Source organism: Gracilinanus agilis, chromosome 1 (genome assembly GCF_016433145.1).
Source record: "Gracilinanus agilis isolate LMUSP501 chromosome 1, AgileGrace, whole genome shotgun sequence".
Classification (NCBI taxonomy): Eukaryota; Metazoa; Chordata; class Mammalia; order Didelphimorphia; family Didelphidae; genus Gracilinanus; species Gracilinanus agilis.
This window is the reverse complement of record NC_058130.1, coordinates 122,140,844-122,166,113: the sequence shown is the minus strand read 5'-3', so window position 1 is coordinate 122,166,113 and position 25,270 is coordinate 122,140,844. Positions and strand designations below refer to the sequence as shown.

At 35.0% G+C, this 25,270-nt stretch overlaps 1 protein-coding gene across 1 annotated transcript in view; it reads right to left on the bottom strand.

The window, feature by feature from the left end:
* The window catches only part of PTPRD (protein tyrosine phosphatase receptor type D), a 610,060-nt gene that overhangs the window by 184,242 nt on the left and 400,548 nt on the right, over positions 1-25,270 (bottom strand). Inside the window, exons 13-20 of the mRNA XM_044656609.1 lie at positions 24,691-24,835; positions 21,103-21,408; positions 19,991-20,184; positions 17,791-17,817; positions 15,278-15,395; positions 5,166-5,753; positions 4,628-4,728; positions 2,898-3,157 (exon numbers count right to left, since the gene is read on the bottom strand). Of these exons, the coding sequence (XP_044512544.1) occupies positions 2,898-3,157; positions 4,628-4,728; positions 5,166-5,753; positions 15,278-15,395; positions 17,791-17,817; positions 19,991-20,184; positions 21,103-21,408; positions 24,691-24,835 (1,739 nt within the window). The remainder of the gene's footprint in view (positions 1-2,897; positions 3,158-4,627; positions 4,729-5,165; positions 5,754-15,277; positions 15,396-17,790; positions 17,818-19,990; positions 20,185-21,102; positions 21,409-24,690; positions 24,836-25,270) is intronic.

The window sequence follows — 25,270 nt, the reverse complement described above, 5'->3', positions numbered from 1 at the left end:
ACAGAACTGCTCTGGATTACTTTGCCATCTTCTTGAAAATTGGTAAATGCTATCTATCTTATTACTTAAAAACTATTAAATGGTATCTTGCTTGTAAAGCATTTTTATTTGCAAATATTTAGGAAATAAATAAATTCTTACCGAATTCCCCAAAGTAGTCCACAAATTTTATAGAATCAATTGCATCATATTAATCCCTCTAAGATTTCTATTTCTCATAAATCTAAAAACTAAGATAATAGGAAATGTGCCATTACCCCCCAAATGCTTCTTCCTGCCTTTTAGTTCTGTTCCCCCAATGGGAAAATGGATTGGGTTTGTTTGTTTTTTTATGTACTCTTTGGTAGAGTTTCTTTTACAAATACATTCTACTCAGTGCCCACAAATTCACATAACTTGGGTCTTTACCCTTCCCTAAATCCCTGATCCAACTATATGCTTCTGAATAATGTTTGTGTTTAATGCCTTATGATTGTCAAACTGTCACCTGGATTGCTCTGGGCTGGACAAATGCCTACTCTAGGGTCACCAAGGCTAGAACACAGAAGCTGTGAAGATAGAGGGGAATTTCAGAATTTTAATTGTAAAACCACCCATTAAAAAAAGAACTTCTTTGAATCAAATGAGAAATCATGTTGTCTCCTGGGAGCAATGGGGTCTTACTACATTCCCAGTGCTGATACCAATATTGGAACTACCCAAGGACATGTTTTCTTGTTCCTTTAGCAAAAAGCATAGATGGCACACAAATTACATAGTGCCTGAGAAGGTTTAGCGGAGGGGAATTAGAGTCAGAAGAAGCCCTACTTGCCACTGTTATACATTTTAAAAGAAAATATTTTATGGGTGTCTAAGACCACACATTGGACATGGCATATGGGTTTTGTCTCTGAGTTTGGAAGTATGAGAAGAGACATTTATTTCAGTAGACAAAGCAGCTTTCAATCACCAAAACTGCATTTTGCTCACAAAAAAAATTACAGGCAGGCTGCCAGGCAGCTTTCACCTAAATAAGAGCTGGCCCACGGCCACAACCTTATTACCATTTTTGCTAAAAGTATGAATAGTGTCATATATGTCCAGTGAAATATATGCTTTCTTCCCATTATCAAATTCTTCCCATAATCAGATGGAGGAAAGATGTTATTCTTCCTAAATATGAGAATTGTTTACTGTCATACTGTCTTCTGTTCTGTCAGTGTCATAGGAAAAGTTACCTGCAATAATAACAATAGCCAGGATTTGGATAGTACATTAGAGTACTTTACAGATGTGAAGTCATTTGAAATGAGCTGCTTCCAGTGATTATCCCCTAACAAATTAGCTAAGGTCATTAGATATAAGCAGATCTCTTTCCTTTCCCCTAGTTCTAACATTGTTTCTCACTCATCCTTTCCAAGTCAACTTACACTGTTTCCCTTCCCAAGGCAAGGTGGTAATGGTTTCTGGAGCTTGTTAACATGTTTCTAAAAAAAAAAAAGGCTTTCCTCTCTCTATTATTCTTTCATTTCTGCCATAGCTATTTTCAGCACTAGAAGAAAGGCATACCAGGTCATTTTCTTTTCTTTCTCTACTCTTTCTTTACTACTCTCTTTGCTACTCATCCGTTCCCCTTTCCTCCATTCCAAAGAAAAGAAAGGAATGAATGAAGGTGAAGCAAAGACAAAAAATAAAAGCAAGTAGGGAAGAAGCCAATAAAAGAGGAATTATAGATTTATTCACCTATTTAGAAGGAACAGAATGAAATTTGTCTGCCAGGAAACTGGAATGTCCTTTACGTTTCATTCTGTAAATCTTTCTCAAGTCATTGCTCTCTTACATATTAGCTGAATCTTCTTCAGTTTAAAAAAATGAATTATTGAGGTTTACCCCATTTTTCTATGCATCCTACCTGTTAAATTCATATTTGTGAGGAGGTAGGAAGGAGGAAACTTCCTTAGTTTCTAATATTCAGGGAAAGGAATAGAACTAAGGAAAACATACCATGAAAGATGTTCCACTTCAGAAAAGTAAAATTGCACTCTTAATTATATATAACGTAATACTTATGTGCTTATTCCTTCCCTGAAGTCTGCTTTGAGTCAATCTTGTTGTGGCATGAGAGTGACCTAGAGCTCTCAAAGGCTATGCCATTGAAATTTTAGGCTCTGGTAGGAAGGTTTTGACTGTAGTTTGTCTTTGAGAATCAGTGGAAGTTGAGGCTGACCACTGGAAGGTGAAATATTGGCAGTGGCATAATGTCTATTTCCCACTCTCACTCCCTCTTGTATTATTGCCTCCATTTTTAAAATTCATTATCATTATAATTTTGCTTTTATACTTAATTGTAGTGAAAAAAATTTCAAGGGCCAGAAGAGGTGAAATAATTAAAATTGTGAGCCATAACCAAATTATAAGTTGTTTAATATTCTGATTAATTTATTTTTTTTAAATCTGCAATTACTTATGACTAGGAAGCCTGAAATTAAACTTATCAAAGATTTTACCTTATTAAACAACTTTTGTGAATGTTGCAGTAAGGAATTTCTTATAGTGCATCTAAAATGAACAAATCAAATATGTTCTTATATTCTGTTTGTGATTCAGTGACTGAAAAAAATTACCATTTTCTTTTTTGTTTAAGGAAATTGACTTTCTATGGGGGCCCACAAATTTATTTGGGCTACAAGATTTGGCCTAAATACAACACGAGGACAGGAGAGTTGTGGCAATAAGAACAAAAAATCCATTATTTCTCCCAAGCTATTATTTCTCATTGTTATTATGTGTTGATTTCAAGACACCTTCAGTCAATAAGAAACCCTAGGTTAATTGTGAAGTTCTTATTCTGCATGCCTCTATCCCTTCCCCTTTTTTACTCCTGCTCACATTTGATCCTATTTCCTTAATGAACTTACTTTATGTTCTCATTTGCTGGTACTTCTGGCAGTTGTACTGTTATCATCCCATCCAAGTTGGTTTTCCCAATGAAGGCAGGCTTGGTACGTAGAACATCTGGTGCTGTCTTTGCTGTCACTCTGTGCTGAAGACCACCAGCACTATTCCCTCGATTTGTCAGGACAAATGAATAGGATTTCTCAGGCTTTAGGTTGACAATTAGCTTCTGTGTGGCCCGGCCATCTACTTCAACTACCATTTTCCCATCATCATAAAGGATCTAAACAGAAACATCCATTCAACAGTGTTTGATTAATAGAAACACAAAGTGGGCTATGATTATTTGTATTTGTTTATCAACTAAGATTAAGCTTCATGAAGGCCGAAAATTTGTTTTATATCCATTTCGAATATCCTCTTAAAACTAGCAAAATACCCTACAGTAGAAATTTGCTGAATGGAATTGGTGATAATATAAATTAACCCAACAAGATTATGTAAGCATTCTGAGCTCTGAATTCAGAACAATAAGAGGTCCATTATCCTTTCGTAAGGTTCCTTCTCTTTCTATATAACTCTTCCCCCCCCCCCCAAGACAGAAACATATGATGAAGTGAATGTGAAGGTTTTTATTAAGCTCTTAATGGAAGAGTCATGTACTTGAGATTTTCAATGTGCTATTCATACCAAGAATTTTCTAAAGTTTTCCATTTTTTTTAATCTTGAGGATTAAAAAAAAAACCCAACTCCCTAGGGCAGTGATGGACAAATTAGAGCCCAGGCTGCAGGCCAGATGTGGCACCCTGAAATGTTCTATCTGGCCACGCAACATTATTCCTAATCTGATGAATACAATGAGTAGGATACAATACAATGAAACTTCAAAAGATTTGCCTTAGAAACAGACTGAGAGATGAGCATTTTCTTTCCTTTGGCCCCCTCTTTAAAAAGTTTGCCCATCACTGCTCTAGGGTGTAATAAAAAGCATATTTGGAACTGAAAAACCTGAATTTGAATCTGGGTCCATCATTTTCTCCCCATGTGTCTACAGATATGTCACTTAAATTTCCTAGGTTTCCATTCACTAATCTGTAATGTGAGAGGTTTACGGTAGATGCTTTCTAGGGTCCTTTCTAGCTCAAAATCCTGTGATGTTATTATATTCCAGAAGCATAGAAAGTGAGAGCTTCAAGGTTACCTAGCCCTACCCTAGCCCTTATGTAATATAATAATTCTTCTTGCTGTCCTTTACTAGTGGAAATCAAGAAGAAATTAAGGGATATGGAGCAAAATCTGACAAAATAATGAATTCAACTTCCTCTTCCCTAAGCCAAATGCAGATAGGTAGAAAGCAAGGAAATGCATTTCTCTGAAAAGGGGTCAAAGCTTATGATTTAGGTTTAGAAAGTTCAAGTTTGAAGCATTAAAAGCAGATTAATTTGTTTCTCCCTCCCTGTGGTGTTTAGAACCTAATAGCCCGAAATAGTAAATCACTACTGAGTTTACATCTTGCCCTATTTGTAATGCCAGCCTTCTCCTTTGGAATGCTGCCCTCCTATACTTACATCCAGGGTGTTAGCTCATAATGCCAAAGGACAAATGCTAACACCATGTTCAGGGTTACCACTTCTTCCTCAATTTAAATGCAACAGAAGTAAAAGCTCCCTTTACACTCAGCAAATAAGTGAACTGGATGATCTATCACCCCCAATTTTATCCATGATGTTTTACAAATGAGAAAACAACTTACTTTGAAAGGCATGGCAGAATTATAATTCTCTGGAATCTCCCAAGACAGCAATACTGATGTCTTCATTACTGCTTTGACATGAAAATTTTTTGCAAACACTGCTGGAAAAGGAAAAACAATGTATTCAAACTATTTCTAAAAACTCACTACCTATCCCTTTTCCACCACTAACCAAAGGGATTAAACTACTCGCTTCCTATTTGGATCAATGTGAGAAGTGTCGGTGTCCTACCTTTTTAAGGCATTCACTTTAATATCCCATTCTTACAAAGGTAGTTCCTTTCACATCAATTCATTTAACTACTTTGTGCTTTCCTTACCTGAAGATAATGTGCGACTGTCAGCCAGACTTGCTTGGCATGGAATAACTGAAATCTATAGTATCCGAAACATATTAAGATTTACATACGTTACCTTGTGCTCTTGTTGAACCTATTAATATGAATGGGCCGATCAGTTTTATTTACAGCTTCAAAACACTGATATCCCAAGACCGACATTCCTTTCAAGGAGAAGGCCATAAGCAGACAAATCCTACCTTGATCCACAGGCAGTGTCCTGAACTGGACACTTGGACTATATGGACCGGGCCCTTTGCTTGTGTGAGCACGTACTTTTACATCATATGTGGTATCTGGTTTTAGGCCAGTAAGTGTCATAGTGGTGTCAGCAGGAACAATGAGCTGCTCCACCGGGTGGTGGGGAATGTTGATGTCCCTGTACAGAAGGGTGTATTTGGTGATAATGCCATTTCTCTCTGCTAAGACAGGTGGTTGCCAGGATAACTGGACTGATGTTGACGTGGTGCCTTCTGAGTGGAGGTTCTGAGGGAATCCATTGGGAACTTCTTCTGGAACAGAAATCTCTTTGACCATCTCCTCTCCGAAGCCCACTTTGTTTTTCGCAGAAAGCCTAAAGATGTAAGATGCTCCTTTGTGAATATCCATAGCTGTAAAGTGGTCTTCTTTCTCTGAGAATTCAAGGGTTGTGAGCAGCTCCATGTCCTTTCGGCCAAATTTCAGGCGATAGCCCTGAAGGGGGCCAAATGTGTCAACAGGAGGATGCCACTGGATGAGTGCAGTGTTCATCTGAGTGTGACTAATCACCAGTCGGGGTTTCCCTGGAACTGTAGCACAACATGATTTAATTATGGGGGCTGGGTTATGATCATCAAAACAAACATTCAACATTTGAATTCTTCTTACCCCCCACCCCCATTCCCCAAGAAGCTGTATTACCTAAGCCTTTGTGCAGGCTATCATATCACTTAGACCTCGCAGAACTAGAAGAGATTCTCAAAATCATCTAGTCCAATAATTTTACAGAGGAAACTACGATTCCAAAAGAGGGGCTTCCCCAATTTTGTACCAGGGATAAGCAACGGAGACAGGAAGGAATAAAATCTGGGTCTTCTGATTCTAAGCCTGATTCTATTTTCACTCTTTTATCTAACACAACAATTCAGTTTGAGGAGTTTTATATTGTTGTTAACCATTTTCAAATTCTAGAGAAAAAATATAAAGTAGTGTTTGGAAGGCTGAAAGAATGAATCTAATTCAAGATTTTGAACAGACTAATGAACAGAATCTAAGAACTAGGAGGGGTCTTGAAAGTTATCTGGTCTAACCTTGACTTTAACAAGAATTTCTCCTATATTCTTCCTGAGAAACCAGTAATTCATCTCTCTCTTGAATGTCTTTTTAAAAAATCTATTTTTAGGAACCCTTTGAAGCAAACAGGTTGTGGCATGATAACCAACAAAGCTTTCTGCAAAATGTGTTCTATCTAAGGTCTAATTTCCTAGAAGAGAATGACCAGTAAATAAAGGGGAAGAAATAAAAGTTCCTGTTTTCGTGTTAGTAATGATTTTGTTTTTGTACTTTATGATATAATCATCAATAGTTAAATACTTCTAAGGCCTATGATTTTGTCAGTTATGATATTGCAGCCAACCAAAGCAAATGTCAAATCCTTGACATAGATGGCCTTTGTCAGTTGCTATGGCCAAAAAAAAATGAAAGAAAGAAAAGAAAAAGAAATCAGCAGCAGCTACAGAGCAACAATTCTCTTTAAAATTGGAGAGACAATTAGCCCCAGGTAAATCAGTTTCAGAATACAGCACAATTATTCTTAGAGTTTTATATTTAGAGGACAGCTTGATGGTTCAATGGATTGAGATCCAGGCCTAGAGACAGGAAGTCCTAGATCCATATCTGGCCTTGGATATTTCCTATCTGTGTGACCCTGTGCAAGTCACTTAACCCCCACTGCCTAGCCCTTACCACTGTTCTGCCTTAGAACTAATACACAAAATTGATTCTAAGATAGAAGGTAAGAGGGTTTTTTAAAGAGTTTTCTATCTATTAAGATTATTTCAATTTTCCCCACAAAATCCACTAATGTTAAAAACTTCTTGAAAATGATTTTATTCAAATTAGAGTATTAAAATTACTCTTATAGGAGGTACATTGGCAAGAGCATTAGTTTTGCAATTTGGGGAATCCTGTCTCAGTTATTTAATTATCTGGGCAAATTTTGGTCCCTCTCTGGGCCTTGGATATCTCCTCTGTGAAATAAGGAAGTTAAACTCAATGGTTTTAAAGTTCCTTCTATCTCAAAATCTTATACCATTGAAATATCAGTTTTTACAACAGTAACCAATGGGGCCAGAATTCATTGCCTTGAATTAATAGTTTTTGACTTGTGAGAAACAAAGTAGCTTTGACTGAATTAAATATGCTGTGTTCTCTTTTACAGCATTTAGACCTACATGGTCTGAGTTCCATACAAGTATATCATCATTTCATTTCTAGGAAATGGTAGGGATGCCTGTAGATTTGACATACAAACATCATATGGGTCAAGATGATCTGTCTATGAAGGAGAGAGGTGAGTGTGCCTAAAGATGTCTATAATGGCTCCTTTCTCCAGCACCAAGTATTGAAGGAAGACAAGAGACCCAAGTTCTTGTTTTTGCACTGCCATAAGCTACAAGTAAAGTTAACATTAAGACAGGTTAAAAGAATTGCCCAAAGTTTCACAGGAAGTAAATAGCAGAGTGAGTAGAAAGTTGCATTTTCCATCTCTACATAAAGAAAAGGTGGGTAGTCTGTGGTTCTACAAAATGGGATAGACAAGATGATTGCGGTGGGAAAGAAATCACTCAAAGGCCAAAACAAAAGATATGAAACAACAGAAGTAAATATTAAAACGAGCAAAACAAGAACATTAAGGGATTATGCTCTGCCATTCCAAATAATCGAATTGCAACTTTACATGTTCTGAAACCAAATGATTTGACACTGAATTCTAGCTCCAACACTTGCTAGGTACACAACTATAAGCAAATCACCTTGGCTTAACTAATATCAGTTCTCATTTCTAAAATTGGGCAAGGAATCGAATCTTTTCAATATAGGCTTCTTAGGGTTTTCATTAAAAAAAGTCTACATAAACATAAATCTTAAAAAAACTTAGATTAATATTACTGAAAAGGGGACTCACATTTTGATTTTCTCATACTTTTTTCTTTCTTATTCTGGCAAGAGAATGCAATAGAGAGGCAGGTTATTCTGAACTTTGAGAGCTATAATTCTGATTTCTTTCAGTTTTAGCATGGCAATCAGGAAATATTTCATCATTTAATTATAATAGGAATAATTCCAATATGACTTACATACAAATTAGATATGGCTTAAAAGTTATTCATTTCCATTAAAAAATTAAACTGTAAAACAATTGTACTTGAAAAGCCTTTTCTATCTCATTTGTGTGAAATATTAAATGGGTATGAGTAGTTTCTTAGAATTATGTAGGTGTCCAATAAAGAAGAATTATAGAATGCAACTGTTCATTTTCAGACAGCAAATATACAATAATTTCTCCATATCTAGGGGACTGCAAAGATTTCAGGTATGTTGTGGGGTAAGACTGACTTCTTTGATATAGAATCGTGCTTCCTCTCTAAATAAGTAAAGCCAATAAAGACACAGTAATAAAATCTTTGAACCTTTCATATGCTTCGGTTCCTTATCTTTAAAATTAAGGATTTCTAAGGTCCACTTCTATGCACCTAAAATGTTTTTAAGATTATTTACTATAATAGCATATAAATAATCTGGTTGTAACCTACCACTTCAGCTCCCACTATTCCCCTTCATGCATGCAACTTTCCAACCATACTGGACTATGTAAATGGTTACCTAAACTTTTCCTGTACTCTCCTGACTATATATTCATGTACTCCATCCAACCTGCCTAGAATGCATTCACTTCTTTTCTTAATTTGCTGAATTTCTTCTCATTTTCTCCTTGAAGCCTTTCTTCCTTCTCCCATTAGATATGAAGATTCATGAGAGTAGCAGTGAGGCCCGGAACCCTCTCGATCTTCATTTTCTCATTGCCTAACATAATTACCACTACCCCAAAGGTACAATTTATAGTACTGAACTGAATAGCTAAAAACAAACAAACCAGACAAGAACAAAATATTTTAGGGACAAGCACAGTCTATGGCGCATTTGTCAAAACTCAATATAAATATTACATAATACTAATAATACTTTCTATTAAATCTGGAACACTTTGTCATTGAATTGAACACAGAACAGTGTCAGGTGCATATTTTGTGTTTAATAAATATTAAATGAATTTATAGCAATAATTTAGTCTGCAAATATCAAAATTATCATAAGCTGGAAAATCCCAACATCTGGTAAGAGCACTTGGAGTTTGTACAGGGACTCTTAAAAGCCAACTAGTGCATGTTTAATATGATTTTCATTTCTAGGAATTAGTTTGAAACTCCCTGAGGCCATTCCAACTTTGAGAACACTGATAAAAGTGAGATTAAGAAGTAGATATTTATGAGTCCTTTATTAGGTTTTTGGTTTTGTCTGGTTTTGGTCCTAGACTTAAGGAGAACCTTCTGACGATTTGAAGAGTCCCCGTTTTGGACAAATTCTTTGTTGTTTTTCAGGTATTTTTCAGTCATGTCCAACTCCTTGTGATGCCATTTTGGATTTTCATGGCAAAGGTACTAGAGTGGTTTGCCATTTCCTTCTCTAGCTCATTTTACAGATAATGAAACTAAGGCAAACAAGGTTAAATGACTTGCCCAAGGTCACATTGCTAGTAAGTGTCTGAGGCTAGGCTTGAACTCAGGAAGATGAGTCTTCCTGACTTTAGTCCTCAGCATTCCTATCTACTCTGTCACCTAGCTAGAGTTAAGTATATATTTTATTTAGGGGTATCTTTTGTATATAATATGGGCATATAATTTTGGACTTAGGCAATGCTTATTCATAAAGAATGCCCATCTACATATACACATAAATTTATGTATGATATTTATGTGAAACATTAAGAAAGGCAACATGGTGTTGGAGAGGCAGTTTTGGTGTCAGAATGATCTGTGTTCAAGTCCTTCTGATGCTTACTGTATATGTCACCCTGGAAAGTCTTTAATCTCTCAATGCCCCCAAGCAACTTGAATAATACTAGTTAGTATTTTTATAGAACATGGAAAATGATCCTGTATCTTGCAGGAATTCCACCCTGCCATTTTCCATGTTACACTATGCAACATGCCTTGCAAATATTACCTCATTTTATTATGTAAAATATTATGTACATTACATATGTAAGTATACATCACATTTTACAACTAATATGGTATATAAGAACTGTCTGACTTTAACAGAAAAGGTACCAATCAACATGAATGGAGAGAACTTCCTCACTGGGAATGAATTCACAGGTTCACTCCTATCCTATCTCTATATTACAAAGATTCATCATACAATTTTAATTAAATGTCTTTGCAATAATCTTTACATTCTTCTTTTCGTCATTGTTTTTGGACAGATAAAAACAAGTTTAATTCAGTTCCCTAAGAGGCTAAGTGGACAGAAGTTTCAAAATCTGGTAAGGCTATGCCAGATTGACTTGAGGAAGATACTTACCCATTCAGATGTGCTGGGGATTGATTGGGATTGACCAAGTTCAGGGGAAAAAAACTTGAGGCTTCATCATATTGCTTTGGCCATTATATGGAGTAATAGTAAGCTACAATTCATGTTGATATCTTGAATACCTACTGATACTTGGGTAAGTAATTTTACTATAGATTTACCAACTTATGATGGCTCCTTTACTCCCTGAGTGGCTGAGTCTTGGCTATATCTCTGGACATGATAACGAATTTCATTTAGAACAAAATTAGTGGTGGAAAGAAAGAGATATTAAACTAATTTATCCTATTCTTTTGATAGGAATCTTCAAATTTAAATGATCAATTGTCAATAGAGAAGTTTTCCCATAATAAGTAAGGAGATACAATAATTATTGGAAGTATTTCAGTCAGATAGATAGACACCACTAAAATAGCTGCATTCTAGGCAAATATAACAGACTGAAACCTCATAACAAGCTTCAGTAAAGAGAGGAGTCATATGAATATGTGCTACCTAAAATGCTAAAACCAGCAGTTGAGGGGGGAAAAAAACTAATCACATGCCTTCACTGATTAGAAACTTAGGGAATTAGTCACTGTAACAAAAACTCATCTATATGAATTAGCTGATAATACCTTAACCATGGAACAATAATTGCATTAACACAAATCAGTGGTGCAAATATATGATGGTAACCTAGTATATTATTTCCAGCCAAATGTCACACAAGAGGAACAATTCAGGTCATCTTCTATTTGACCACATTGGCAATTCTGCTTTTATATTGGGGAGTTGGGAGCAACGTTGGACAAGAAATCACAAGATCTAGATTTAAGTTCCAGGTCTTCAGACTAACTGTGTCATTAGGGGAAAATTATTTTCCCTGAGGAGCCTTTAGCTTCTTCACCTATTTGAAGAATGTGACAAGATGTCAATAAAAAAATAAAAGTTAATATCAATAGCACTTCAAGTTGTGCTAAGCACGTTGCAAATTTTATTTTGTCTTCATAAAAGCCCAGGGAGGAAGGGAGGTATTATTATCATTTTAAATGTCATCGAATCATTGCTAAGTATTGGCTCCAAGGCTGATAAGGTAAGGACTTGGGAATTGGGGGCAAGTGGCTTGCCCAGGGTCACATAGCTAGGAAGTATGTCAGGCCAAATTTGAACCTGGGATCTCCCATCTTTAGGCCTGGCTCTCTATCAACTGAGCCACCTATCTATCTCCCCCAGCCTAGTTATTATAATATGCATTTTGTAGATGATGAAATTGAAGTTGACTGAAATTAAATAGGTTGTTCTCAGTTCACATAGTTATTAAGTTTCCAAGGCTGGATTTGAACTCTCAAATATGTCTAACTTCAGGCTCAATTCTCTAACCACTAGCTATCATGTAGGTACCGTTAGTAATCTCTAAACTCCCTTCCTGAAAATGAGGAAGGTAGTACATCTATTATGGTTTCCATTTGACCAGAGGAGGGAAATGAGCCTCAAGAGAGGAAAATTACTTTACCACAGTCACAAAGCTGTTTTCTCAGCAAAAGTACCTAGAATTTTAAGCCATCCCTGACTCTACAACTTTCATTGAACAATGGGAGCAGAAGAAAGTTGATCTTCATCCATTATCAGAGACTTAATCAGCCTGTGAAAGAAAAGCAAGCTGAATCTCCTTCCCAACTCAGGACTAGAAGGGGTCAGCTGCCAGTTTGCCACTTGAATAATTTGACCCTAATTTGAGAACATTTTTCCTTTCACCTTAAAAGAGCAAGAGATATATTAGTATTCTCTTTTTTTTCATTCCTTATTTTACCCCCTAACATAACTTTTCAATTCCAAAGCCATTTAAGACTCTAACCAAACAAAATATCCAAGTCACATAGCTGGTCTATTCAATTAGAAGTTAAAAGAACTTAGAGAAAATGGCTGAAGAGATATTCTAGTATAAACTCTTTCATTGTACAAATAAGGAACTGAAACCAAAAGGGGTTCTGCCAACTTTATGTCACAAACAAACAAAAAACACTAATGTAGAAGGTGAAATAAATATTTCTGTGTACAGAGGAAAATTCATATTATGTCTAGATAATGAGTTGATTTATTATACCCCTCATTGTAGAACAATGAATCTGGTAATCTTTGGAAAGTGACACTCAAAAAGAACTATAGAGAGACAATCTGATCATGAAGAACCATTCAAAGAGCTACAACAAACCTTACATAAGCAGGTTGAACAAAAATCTGGTCACTTATTTCAAAGATATCAATTTTATGAGCCTTTATTAACATGCATGAATTAATTACCTGAAAACTAAAAGTTTTGATACGAAAAGAGTACTGAATTTATCCTATGTGCTATAAATAATCTTTTTTAATTGAGAATGTTAGAAGTTCCTATATCTGTGATACAAAAATCAGTAATTTTTCATAATGTATATCACAGCTGTTATTTATAATAGAATTTCGGTCATTTTTGAATCATGTCCTCATGACCCCATTAGATTTTTCTTGGAAAAGATACTAGAGTGGTTTATATATTCCTTCTTCAGCTCATCTTATATTTGAAGAAATTGAGGCAAATAGGGTTAATTGGCTTATCCAGCATAACAGAACTAGTAAATTTCTTATAATAGTATACCCCCCCCCCAAAAAAAAAAGGTTATCATGTTGTTCTTCCCCCTTTGGGTAATACCATGAGTCCATCAATGGCTTGGCAGGGCAGAAAGGAATACTACAATCCTTGCTTTTGAAGTGATTCAATTTAAGATTATTTTTAATTCTCCTGACTTGAGGAGGGCAACCATTTTAAGAAAATGAGGGAATAAGTTGTTGAGTTGAAAGCTATCACTTTCTTCACACTCAAGACACTGTAGGTTAAAGGCTGGAATTCTGAATGAATTTCTCCACATTAAAGATGTTCCAAAGCCCTAAATAAATTTCTATATAATGAATGAATCCTGAAACATCGAAGGAGTGACACTGAAACTAGATGATGCAAGAAAATCACTCAGGCTATTTCTCTAATATGCGCTGTCGATGTAGTAAATCCTTTAGCTTTGCCCTACTTACATGAGCCACATCTTATTAATATGCCAGAGCATAACTGCTCCTTTGTACCAAGGTTCAGTCTTAAGTGAATTATTAGGATAAGGTTATAAACCCAGGGAAATGAGGATTTATGCTGGAACCATAGTTGTTACTTTTGCATCTGTGAATTCCAATGATGGGAATCAGACTTGGGTCAGCTGTTCTCAATCACTGACTAGCTCCTCATTCAGTAAACCAACAAGCATTTATTAAGTACCTACTGTGTACAGACCAGTAGATTTAGGCACAAATGGAAGGAGATACTATTATAAATTTCTCTAGGGAGGGGGGAAAACAACTAAAGCAGCTTTCCAAGATTTATATGACCCTTAAATTATTGGCTTGCAGACTGACAAATTTTCCTTTTTATATACCTTTACTCACAGTTATGTTCCTAAAAGGTTGCATTTAAAATGAAGTTTTCTCTTATCTAAATTCATTCATATGTTAAGTGCATAACCTGGATTACTAACTAAAGGCAGCTGGAGTTCATCCTTTTGCAACCTGGATTGTCAACTTGTTTGGTACCTATTTGATACTCCTGTATTGTCTACTCCATTGGCTTGTGCTTTCTCTTTGTTCATGAGGCAGGAACTCCAAACAGAGTTTTATATATAGAATGATTCTATGTACAGGTGGGCTCTATAGCCATCCAAAGTGAGTACCTGACTTGATCTATGATGGGTACCAAGATACCTGACTCAAGCATCTTTCTGCTGCTTCACTCTCAGGTAATTCAAGGTCTCTTAGAATCACCACTAAGAGGTATCTAGGGGTTTGGGGAGAAGGGGATAAAACTTAAATAAGTGAATCTTCGTTCAAAAGATCTACTTAAAGGATTGTTGGGAATTGGGGAAGAGTTAAAATTATTAGGCTAGCCTTGCCTGAAGGCCTATGAAATAGAAGGGCCAAATGACACAGTGGGAAGAATGCTAAAGTTAGGGGTGACTAGGTGGTTCAGAGGATAGGGATCTGGGTTCAAATCTGGTATCAGATACTTCCTAGTTGTGTGAACCTAGAGAAGTCACTTAAGTCCAATTGCCTAGCCCTTACTGTTAAAATTGATACTAAGTAAGAGAGAAGATAAGGATTTAAAAGGAGAGGGCAATTAGGTGATTCAGCAGTTAGAGAACCAGGTCTGGAGTTAGAAGGTCCTGGGTTCAAATATGGTTTCAGAGAGCTCCTATTTGTGTGACCTTGGGCAAGTCACTTAACCCCAATTGCTTAACCCTTATTGCTCTTCTTCCTTGGAACAAATACTTGGTATTGATTCAAAAACAAAAGATGAGGGTTTTAAAAAATAAAAAATACTAGAATTGGAGTTGTAAAGAGAGAGCTGAATTCAATTCTCACCTCAGATACTTACTGTCTCTATATTAAGCAAGTCATTTGCCTTCTCTTGACCTCTGTTCCTCATGTATAATATTAAGGGGCTGGAATAGATGGCCTCTGAGGTCTGTTCCAGTTCTAAAGCTATTGTCCTATACATCTGAATTCTACCCTTGCTCCTGTGAATTTGGGTTATCTAAAGTTGACCATGATCCAGAAGATTACACTGAAAGATATTTTCCAGTATGTTTCAGGGCATGTGAAATTTAAAGCAAAGTATTACCTGCACCAGTGGTAGACACCAGTTTGGGCTTGCTACGAGCTCCGTCCCCTTTGGTTGTATAGGCTGTCACTGTAAGGGAGTATGCAGTTTCTGGTTGCAGTCCAGAAATGATCATATCCTGAAATGACATAAGAGAACCAGAGACTCTATCAGGACCTACAACCCCACTGAGGGACCTTAGAACTATTAAATTATTCAGCACATGCTTTAGAATCATCTGCAGGTATGGAAAGCATAGGAGAAAGAGTGCCTGGAGATCCCTGTACAAATTGCTGTTATGAGTTTGATTTTCATCTGTATTTATGGCAAAGTGGTTTTCCATGTGATTAAGGGAATGCAATTCAACAAATATTTATTAAGCATCTATTATGTGAAAAAGATATTGTACTAGGTGCTGTGGCTATAAAGACAAAAGCAAAATAGTGAAAATCTTTCAATAAATTTATGCTACAGATTGGACTGAAAGAGTTTATTACATAAATACAAACCCAATGGACTTTAGCACCATATCAACACTTTGCTAATATTCGTGATCCTACAAGTTTATCTCCCAGACTACAAGTTCAATGATATCACAACAGAATGCCAATGACACAGTGTCCTTTGTCTCAAGAAGTCTTTGTAAAATGAACATTAGTAATTTCATCATCTGGTCCAAGTTTTAATAATCTATTCAGCTTCTTCATATAACTCACTGCATTTGGAGACTAAGCTATATTGATGACCTTCTGGATACCTTAGAGCTAACCCGCTTCCTTTAGTCTACTTACTCTCAGTTTTACTCTATTTCCTCTTTCCACCCTGCAAATTCAGGCATTCACCAAAACTGAGTTCTCATTCTGCTGCTCATCTCTCTACATATTCTCTTCCCTAATCGCTTTTCCACCACATAGCATTAATTACCAATTAACTTGCATATAACTATACAACTACAATCTTTCTCAAATATCTGTTGTACATCTCTACTTCTAGCTGAATATTTTTACTGAGACATTCTGCTAAAATCTCCAATCAACTGACCTTACTACACAACTCATCAACTCATCTAAATGGGATCCTCCTGCTCCTTACTTCTTTATTGCAGGACTGACATTTCTTGTGAACCCAAATATAAAAATAAGTCTTTTCTCAGATTTTCCTTCCCCTCTCCTATATATCCAATTGTCAAGTCCTATCAAGCCCTCCTTCATGATATCTCTGTAGATTATGCCTTCCTTTCAATTCCTACTGGCATAAATTTAGTTCAAACCCTCATACACACATACATGCATGCATGTATCACAAACACACATGCACACACACAGACTGGACTCTATAAAAACCCTTCTAACTGGTATCCCTATCTAGAGGATTTCATGGCCATGACTTGATTCCAAACCCTACCCCTATCTAACCTTACCCTAATTTAATTCTCATTACTTCTAGAGCAATCTTCTTAAAACAATGCTTTCTAAAATTTCATTACTTAGTCAATAATCTTCACTGACACCCCACTGGATATATTCAACTTCTTTACTCTGAAATGCAAGGTACAACAATACTGCCACCATTACTCTTCAATAACTTCCCAGCATGAATTCTAGAACTTACATCAAGCTGATCTATCCACTGTTTTGATCTTGTCTTCTATTTGTCACTGCATAACTTTGCTCATGTTCATCTCATCTCCTTTTCTCTCTGTTTACAAAATTTCAGTCTCATATCAAGTTCTACTTCTACTCTAAATTCTTCCAAAGAATACTTCAGCTCATTTTCTTTAAATTCACAGCACAAATTATTTATTAAACACAAAATATCTTGTGATATCTCTTTATACTGGTGTATTATAAAATTACTAAGTTCTGTATTGTTTAAATTTGGCATGTATTTATGTATTTTACATTCAACTAGAGGTAAGATCCTAAAGGACTGGGACTTGGGTAAATTTTTGTATTTTTGACACACTGCATAGATACTAGCACATAGTCTTGCTCATAACAAATCAAACAATCTACTGATTGGTTTTTAAATTAATTTTGTTTAATCAATGGCCATGACTTGATTCATTCACCTAGAATCAGTGTTGGCAAAATAGAGAACTGGTAATAAGGATCATAGTGAATGAATATTTTTCCTCACGAGTCCATAGAGTGTATATGTTATAAACGAAACCCAATAGGTCAAAAGGAGACAATTTCAAACACTGATTTTCCCCACTCTTCAATGCCTCCATTAAAAGCACAACTTCTCTGATCAAGTTACAAGGCAAAGTTAGTAGCAGCCATCAAAACGAATGCCTATAGAAGTCCATAACATTCCTTTTGCAATCCTTAGCACCATGCCAGATTCACATAGTAAAAGCCAAATTAAAAAAAAAAAGAGTGCACAAAGTAAGGACAACTTCAATAATCTGTTAGTACATGCATCTGTGCAAACAATAACAATATTTTATAAAGAAATTATAGGGAGGCTATAAAAATCCACACAAACATATACACAGTCTGTTTTCATCAAGCCAGTTGACGGTTACTCACATGTTCAGTAGTATCATCAAATTCCCACTGATTGAGAGTAAAGAAGATTGGAAAAACAAAACAAAAACAAAATGAAGAGAAATTTGTAGCCTCAATGAGGCAATTTTGCCCTGAACATTCATATATGATGTGCACACACACATATATATATATATATATATATAGTTATATACCTAAATATCTCATAGATAGCTTAATATTGTAAGATGATAAATGTTCAAATACATCTATCTTTATTTTCAAAAGTGGAGCAAAAGTGATACTTTTTTTCTTCCTTTGTAGATGACAAGTGGATTACAGTACTGTTATTACTCTAAGTAGGTAATATTTTCTCATATATCCTGCATTGTAAGAAACCAATGAAGCATAATCAGAGGCCAATTTTTCTTCGTATGCATTATGATGTGACATTTAGTTTGAGTTTAGTCATATCTTACACAAATTGTTTCATATTACCTATTTAAATTAATGTCTTTCATTCAATCAAATGGCCCCAAAGAATCTTTAGGATCACTAATGAAGTTTCCATAAATAGTCAAGGAAAATCTAAGGAAGGAGACCAGAATGAGCAAAAAAAAAAAAAAAAAAAAAAAACATACAATTGATGATAATATCTGTGAAGGCACCTTAAATGGTAAGGGAAAATCAAATGCATGTATCTTGTTTTTAGTACAACTAATCTATAATCTATACCTCTTACATTCTAAAGTAAAACTAGTCTGAATGTATAGTCATATGGATGAAAGGGGAAAAAAATCTAAGTAATATGTACTGGACAAAAATTGGTAGGCACATTTTGTTCTTTTACATACTTGCTCTTTGACAATCAAGTGTCCCCTCAAAAGAGTAATGATTTTTTTGTTTTATTATTTATTTTTGGTTTATTATTTATTAAAGAGGTCAGCATACTATAGTTCTTGAGCCAAATTCAGCCTACCACATGTACAGCTTAGCTTTGGAGCAAAGGATTGTTATTACTTTTTTAAATAAAGTAAAAATTATTCTTAGTTCATGGGGGACACAACCCAGATTAATACTATAAGGACATTCTATTTTCCCAACATGTTTATAGTTTTAAAGAAAGGGACCTTTCAAAAAATGAACAGGAAACTATATATTATTTTGATAAAACATGAATGCATAACAATCCACTCATGTTAGGATACCATATTCATATTTGCATTTTAAGCAAACAAGTGAGATACTGAACCAGCTTTTTCTAATTGTCATCTTATGCAGCAGGAGTAAATTGTTCACTTTGGGGAGTCATTTGGTATATTAAAACCTCAGTGTGCATTCACTCTTACGGACCACAGGAATATTTATTGCATTGCTATTTTTACTTACTAGATGTTACTCTATTGACCTCCAAGGATTAATAAAGCTTTCCAAATAGCCTAATGACTTACAAAGATTATACTTCTCAATGGGAGAATCTGGCTTGGCTCACAGGAAATTCTTCATCTCTTCAGAGAAAATTCAGTGACTTGTTTTTATGTTCATCAGTATCATGAATTCATGAATCTATTCCTTATACAATTCAGTAAAGAATAGAGACCTTTGTTTCAAAAGAAGAAGCTATGCTTTGGCTATTTTGGCAAATTAAGTCACCTCAAATACACTTAGATTTATGGGGAACTTTTTCATGAATCTTCCATACAGTGTACAAAATAACCCTGCTTATTATAATTTTCCCTTAGATTTCATGTCATTTTAACAATTGTTTTTTTAACCATCAAAACTAGAGACCAAGATATGGCCACAAAAAATTCAAAGTAATAGGCTCATGCAATTAATTAGATTTAGAACCAGAAGATACCATGCTGATCTAATCCTCTTGATTTATAGATGAAAAAACTCAGGGCGAGAGGGACAAAGATGATTTGCCCAAAATCACATGGATAGTATATTATAGATCTTGGATTCAAATTCAGATTTCTTAAGAAAATATAAAATATAAAATATGAACATTTTCTCAGAAATGAGTAGCATTCTATAAAAACCTAACTCCATAGGTGGGTGAATTTCTGTTTATTTAAATGGTTAATTCCTAGTTATGTAAATGTTGGATAAATTGTATTAAATTACATTGAAGTTAATATTTAGCAGATGTCTAATTCAGTTTCTAGGATGAGATGGTAGATTACTGGTTCCATCTATAGACCAATAAGGTAAAGTATCTGTAAAATTAGAGGATTACCTGTGCATCAGCCAGCATGACATCTTTCAGCATGGGTTGACCTTTGGGCTCACCATTTTCCATCCTCACATAATGCACTTGGTATCCTCGTATCTGGCCATGCTGTTTATTGGGCACAGGTGAGCGCCATGACACTTTAACAGATGTTGAGTTGACAGCCTCTACCTCGACTTTGCGAGGAGGACCACTAGGAACTGGAACAACATCATTGGATAAAAGAGAATTATAGGCACGTGTCCCACCCAGTCAGAGCTCTTTCTTTACTTAGGAAAAAAAATGGGCAGACCCACTAAGTTTTCTTTGAGGAATACAAATGGTTTCAAACAATGAAAATGCTCAACCAATCTGCTCTACCTTTCAGAGAAAAGATCAAAAAACATGACTGATGCAAAAAAATGGAAGAAAAAAGAGTATCAGAGAAATAGAAAAACATGTAAAAATGTACAAAAGCCAAGGAGGATGCTTTGAAATTCAAAGCATTAAAGTACAAAGAGATATTATATTGAAATAATAATAAAAACTGGTTGTTGGTTGTTGTGGGATATTTCTAAAGGTTTCCGTTTCTTAGTGGAACAAAAAAGATTCTTGCTTATATGGCCCATCTTCTTTTATTTTTCTCATATTGAAGGCATTCCATATAGCACATGACAAAAAAATGTGGAGCATCAGTGTCTCTAAAAGATGCAAGTCAAAATATATATTTATTTTTATATATGATCACACATATGGTATCCAGCAACAAGAAGGTAAAAAGACATATTTGAAAAGTTAAAGCCAAGAGAGAAGTGATTTCAGAAAAAAAAATATTTAAAAAGTCAAGAAAAATGCAGAAGATTTGGAAAAGAAAGACATAGAAACGGGCTAGATTGCAAGAAGTAGTAGCAAATTGTTCTCTTTGGGGAGAATCAAAATTACTTTGTGTTTTGAAATAAAAGATGACCAAGCTGTAGCAAAGGACGTGTCTTGGGAAAAACACTGAAGTAATAGCGATGTTGTTTAAAAAAAAAAAAAGATGAGCAAGAAAAAAAGGGGAGTATATTGTTAGCCTATACAAAGACAGCAGACTGAGTGCATGTCAGGAAAGTGCAATTGATGTAGCGGAGGCAACATACCATCTTCATCGGTCCGAATCAATACAGATAAGCTCTCGGGGCCAGGTCCAACATCAGTATGGGCTGTCACAGAGATCCGGTACTCAGTCCACTTTTCCAACTGTTCCAAAAGGTACTGGGTAGTGTCTGAAGGTATTCCCACAATCTCATGAGGTTTGTCATCTTCCCCGTCCATTGCTGTATACTTGATGGTGTATTCAGTGATAATTCCATTCTGTTTTTCCACCGGTGGAGGTTGCCAACTTACCAAAATGCTAGTGGAGCTGGGGCTGGTGCAACTAATGTCTTGAGGAGGAGCTGATGGCTCTTATTTTTGGTAGTGGATTAAAAGGAGCGTTTGAGTGAAAGGATAGGAGTGGTTGGGGGGAAAATAATAAACAAAAGAAAAAAGTAAAACAAAAAAGAAATAACTAAAATATAAGGGCAAACAAATGAAAACAAAGCTCATAAACTTAAAAAACCAAAATTTTAGACAAAACAAAGGCACCTTGGCTTATTAAGATGAACAAACTAAAAATGGATAAATCAACTGAAATATTTTTTAAATGGATGAGGGGGAAATATATGGAAATGGAGCCTCACAATAATAAAGCCTAAAATTAAATTACCTACCTGTGATTTAAATTCTTCTTCTAAAAATACCCTTAGCTTTCCCCCTCCCAACTTCGACTTGACTATCTGTCCTTAAAATGGCTGCAATTAGTGCAAGTTAAATTTGCTTTGAAGCCTGATTATGCTTTGGATCTTTTAGTCCAAAATCATGCTTTTTTATTTATATAATTTAGGGAGAATGTTTTTCTCTTATTTCTTTTTCTTTTTCTATTTCTCTTTTTTCTTTTTGTAGTTTACTGATGAAACTTGCAATAACTGCTAAATAACCCCCTCCTACCAATCTTCTTTAGATAAAGAGAAAGAAAACAAACAGAAAAGCCCAAACAAACACAAAAGGGGTGCCACTTCTGAGCTCTCTGAACAACTGAATCTGCCTGAATTGAATCAACTACAAATAATGTTTAAATGAAAATTTTTATTCAAACATTGATTGTAGCCAGTGTACAATAGGCATGCAGAATCGATAGAAGATGAAAAGGCTTAGTCAAAGGTTTACCTACCCCAGGAAATGACAGGCTTCATGATTCTGACTGTAACTTGTACTTACCCCTATGTCAGCTTTCAGTTTTAAATACATACATTTATTTTTTTTTAACTCCTCTTGAGACACCTTTGCTAGTGAAGAAGATCCCACCAGCAAATTTTGGTAAAACTCATTCGTAATCAACCTAACCTTTACAACATTTCAGTAAAACAGTATTTTGTTTTAAATAAACCACCTGAAAAGTCTGGCTTGTCTATCAAACTTGCTGCACTGAGTAAAGAAGTAACCATTACTAAAAAAAAATGTTGCAAGCATTTGGGCAGAATGAGAAGCCAAATTATGTATCTGCTCATTGCTCAATGATAACAAATATATGCTAGCACATATGCAAATAAACTTCATCAAATGAGCTCAAAGAGAACATTTCTACTTAAAAACCAGGTAGGTTAGATCATAAAAGCACTTGGCAAGCTGCTGTTTGCTAAAGTTAAGAAGGTATGTACTTTCTAAGTAAGATCCTTAAAGGAGAGATTGTTAGAGCTAACATTGCTGCCCTAAGGACAAAGAACAAGTAGAATCCACTAGTTAAAAAGGAAGTCAGTGGGGGATAAAGGATGTTGCCATTTGACTTTCCTGTTTTAACTGTGTCAGTGTGTCGGCCTTTGATTTCCCCTGGAATGACTCGGGATCTTTATTATGCATTCAAATCCTAATTTTTATAGCAAAAAAAGCTCTTAACATGAAGTCTGCTATAAATACAAACGAAAGTCACTGATCTTATCCTTCTTCATTTTTTTGCCTTTTTAGCCCAGAAACTTAAAAAGAATTTGTACCTCTTTTCAATTAATGTAGAGTTAAAATATTACACTTTGGAAAATTTAGAAGAAAATTTACAAATTAACTTGAATTATATATCAGTGATTTTAAATTTTTCGGTGGCTATAATTTCTCAAATTATTTAGGTATTCTTAGATATTGTTATGCATTTTAAATTAAGTTATTCACTTAAGTCAGGATTGATTTCTAATTTCCTTTAAAAATTTATGCTCCATTTTATATTATATAAAATCACTTCTGGACTTCCTGCTATAATTTTCAGGAGGAAATTTTCAGCAGCATTTCAAACATCAGAAAGACTGGTAATAGCTTTGATTTTTCTTACAAACATTTATTACATCTTAATGTGTAAACTGAGATTTGAAAACTATGAAAAACTGTCCTATTGAACCATATAGCACTTACTTTAACTCAATACCTGATTTTAAAAAAAATATCTTCTACTGTATTTATTATTTTGCCTGAAATTCGAGGCAGAGACACTGAAGTAGCTTTTATTTTCATTCTTTGTTTTAATGAAGAGGAAATATCTTTAATCAAATAATATTCAATGGATTAATCAACATTATTCTTAGACTGTTAATATGATGATGATTTGATTGAAAAATACAAGTGATTCCACTCAGTAAGCCTAAAATGTTTCTGGTGTGTATGAAAAATGGTGGAGGATTTGCTTAGGCACAAAAACCACCTTTTATTATGAGATAAATCCCATTTTTATTAAGAAACTCCTTGAATTAGGTTAATAACATTCACCTTAAAAATTAAAAAAAGGCCTATTTGTCATATACATATACTACTCAGATGATAATGTATAAAGGATTATGTAAGATGATACTGATATGTTTCAGGTACGTCAACTTCTTAAGCCTCTTTCAAATAAAAGGAAAGAAATTTTAATTTCATCATTATTGGGAAAAAAGTTAATTGTATTGATGACATTAAACCAATTCATAAAAGTAGATAGGTGGATGGCTAGATTTTGGAATGACAGTCCTAAATGAGACCCTATCCTGAAAACAACTATAAGAGTAAATTTCCACCTAAGAAAAAAAAGAATATTTAGGAATTATGAATCTAAAGCAAATACTGCTGATATTCTGTAGTTCAATTATAGACTTTATGGTGATATTTTAAATTCCAATATATGTATTATATACACAATTATTCACAAAGTGGAACTGAATTTTCTTCACATATATGTAAAATACATTTTTATTAAGAAAGTGAAAATTTCATCTATACCTGAAAACTAAAGGTGCTTTCTTTAGCTACAACTTTAACTTGTTATATTTATATATCTTGCATGTCATTCATTCAAATTCATTTTAAATGCTACTATTGTACAAATAGTCAAAAGTCATCCTTTTGATAAAATTAAAAACCTCCTGGACTCCTCTAACACATTTCTAAAAACATGGACTTTTGTGCTGATTTTACCGAAAGTCTTTTCATTTAGGAAACATGGGAAGTGGAGAAATTTGGTCCATTATAACTTTGAAAAGCTCAAAACACCTGCAGAGATAGTTCTTTTTATTTTTATCTCATTAGTTACTTCCTAACCTTCACACTATCTCTCATAAACTCTTCTGTTTTCTTTCTTAAAGACCATCACCATGGCACAAAGAAAAGAATAAGCAAAGAGAGACACCTACTTGACTGCATGGTTCTGGCCGATATTTCAGCCGTGGAGGCACCCAGGCCTTGTGGAGAGCGGGCAGCAAGGCGGAAATAGTATAAACTGTTGGGTTTCAGCCCTTGAAGCCGGTAAGATGTAGACGGCTCGATGGGAATCCGTTGCTGAGGGTAAGCAATAACAGAACTTGGATGTATTCATTAAGATTCAAATAAATGTGTTTTAGCACATTTCCTGGGGCAATGGCTATTTGAGAGCATGGCTGATGATCTCATCAAAACTCCCAAAGTGTATGACAAAGAATGTAATACTGGAAATAATAACGATACTAAACCTTTGAAAGGCAAGGGTCTATATAACCAAGCAAGGACGAATTGCATCACTGTCTACTCAAATTAATTGAAACAATATCATCTAGTAAAAAGCAAGGCATAGGGGTCTATTCTGTCTTCAGATGACCATATGCTGACTCTAGATAATCTCTGCTAAGATATGGCTTTAAACTCTCCTGAATATTTTCTATACCTGGAAATTGTGTGATTGACTGCTATGATAGTATACACGTAATGTGTCAGACTTTAGAATTAAGCATATCACTA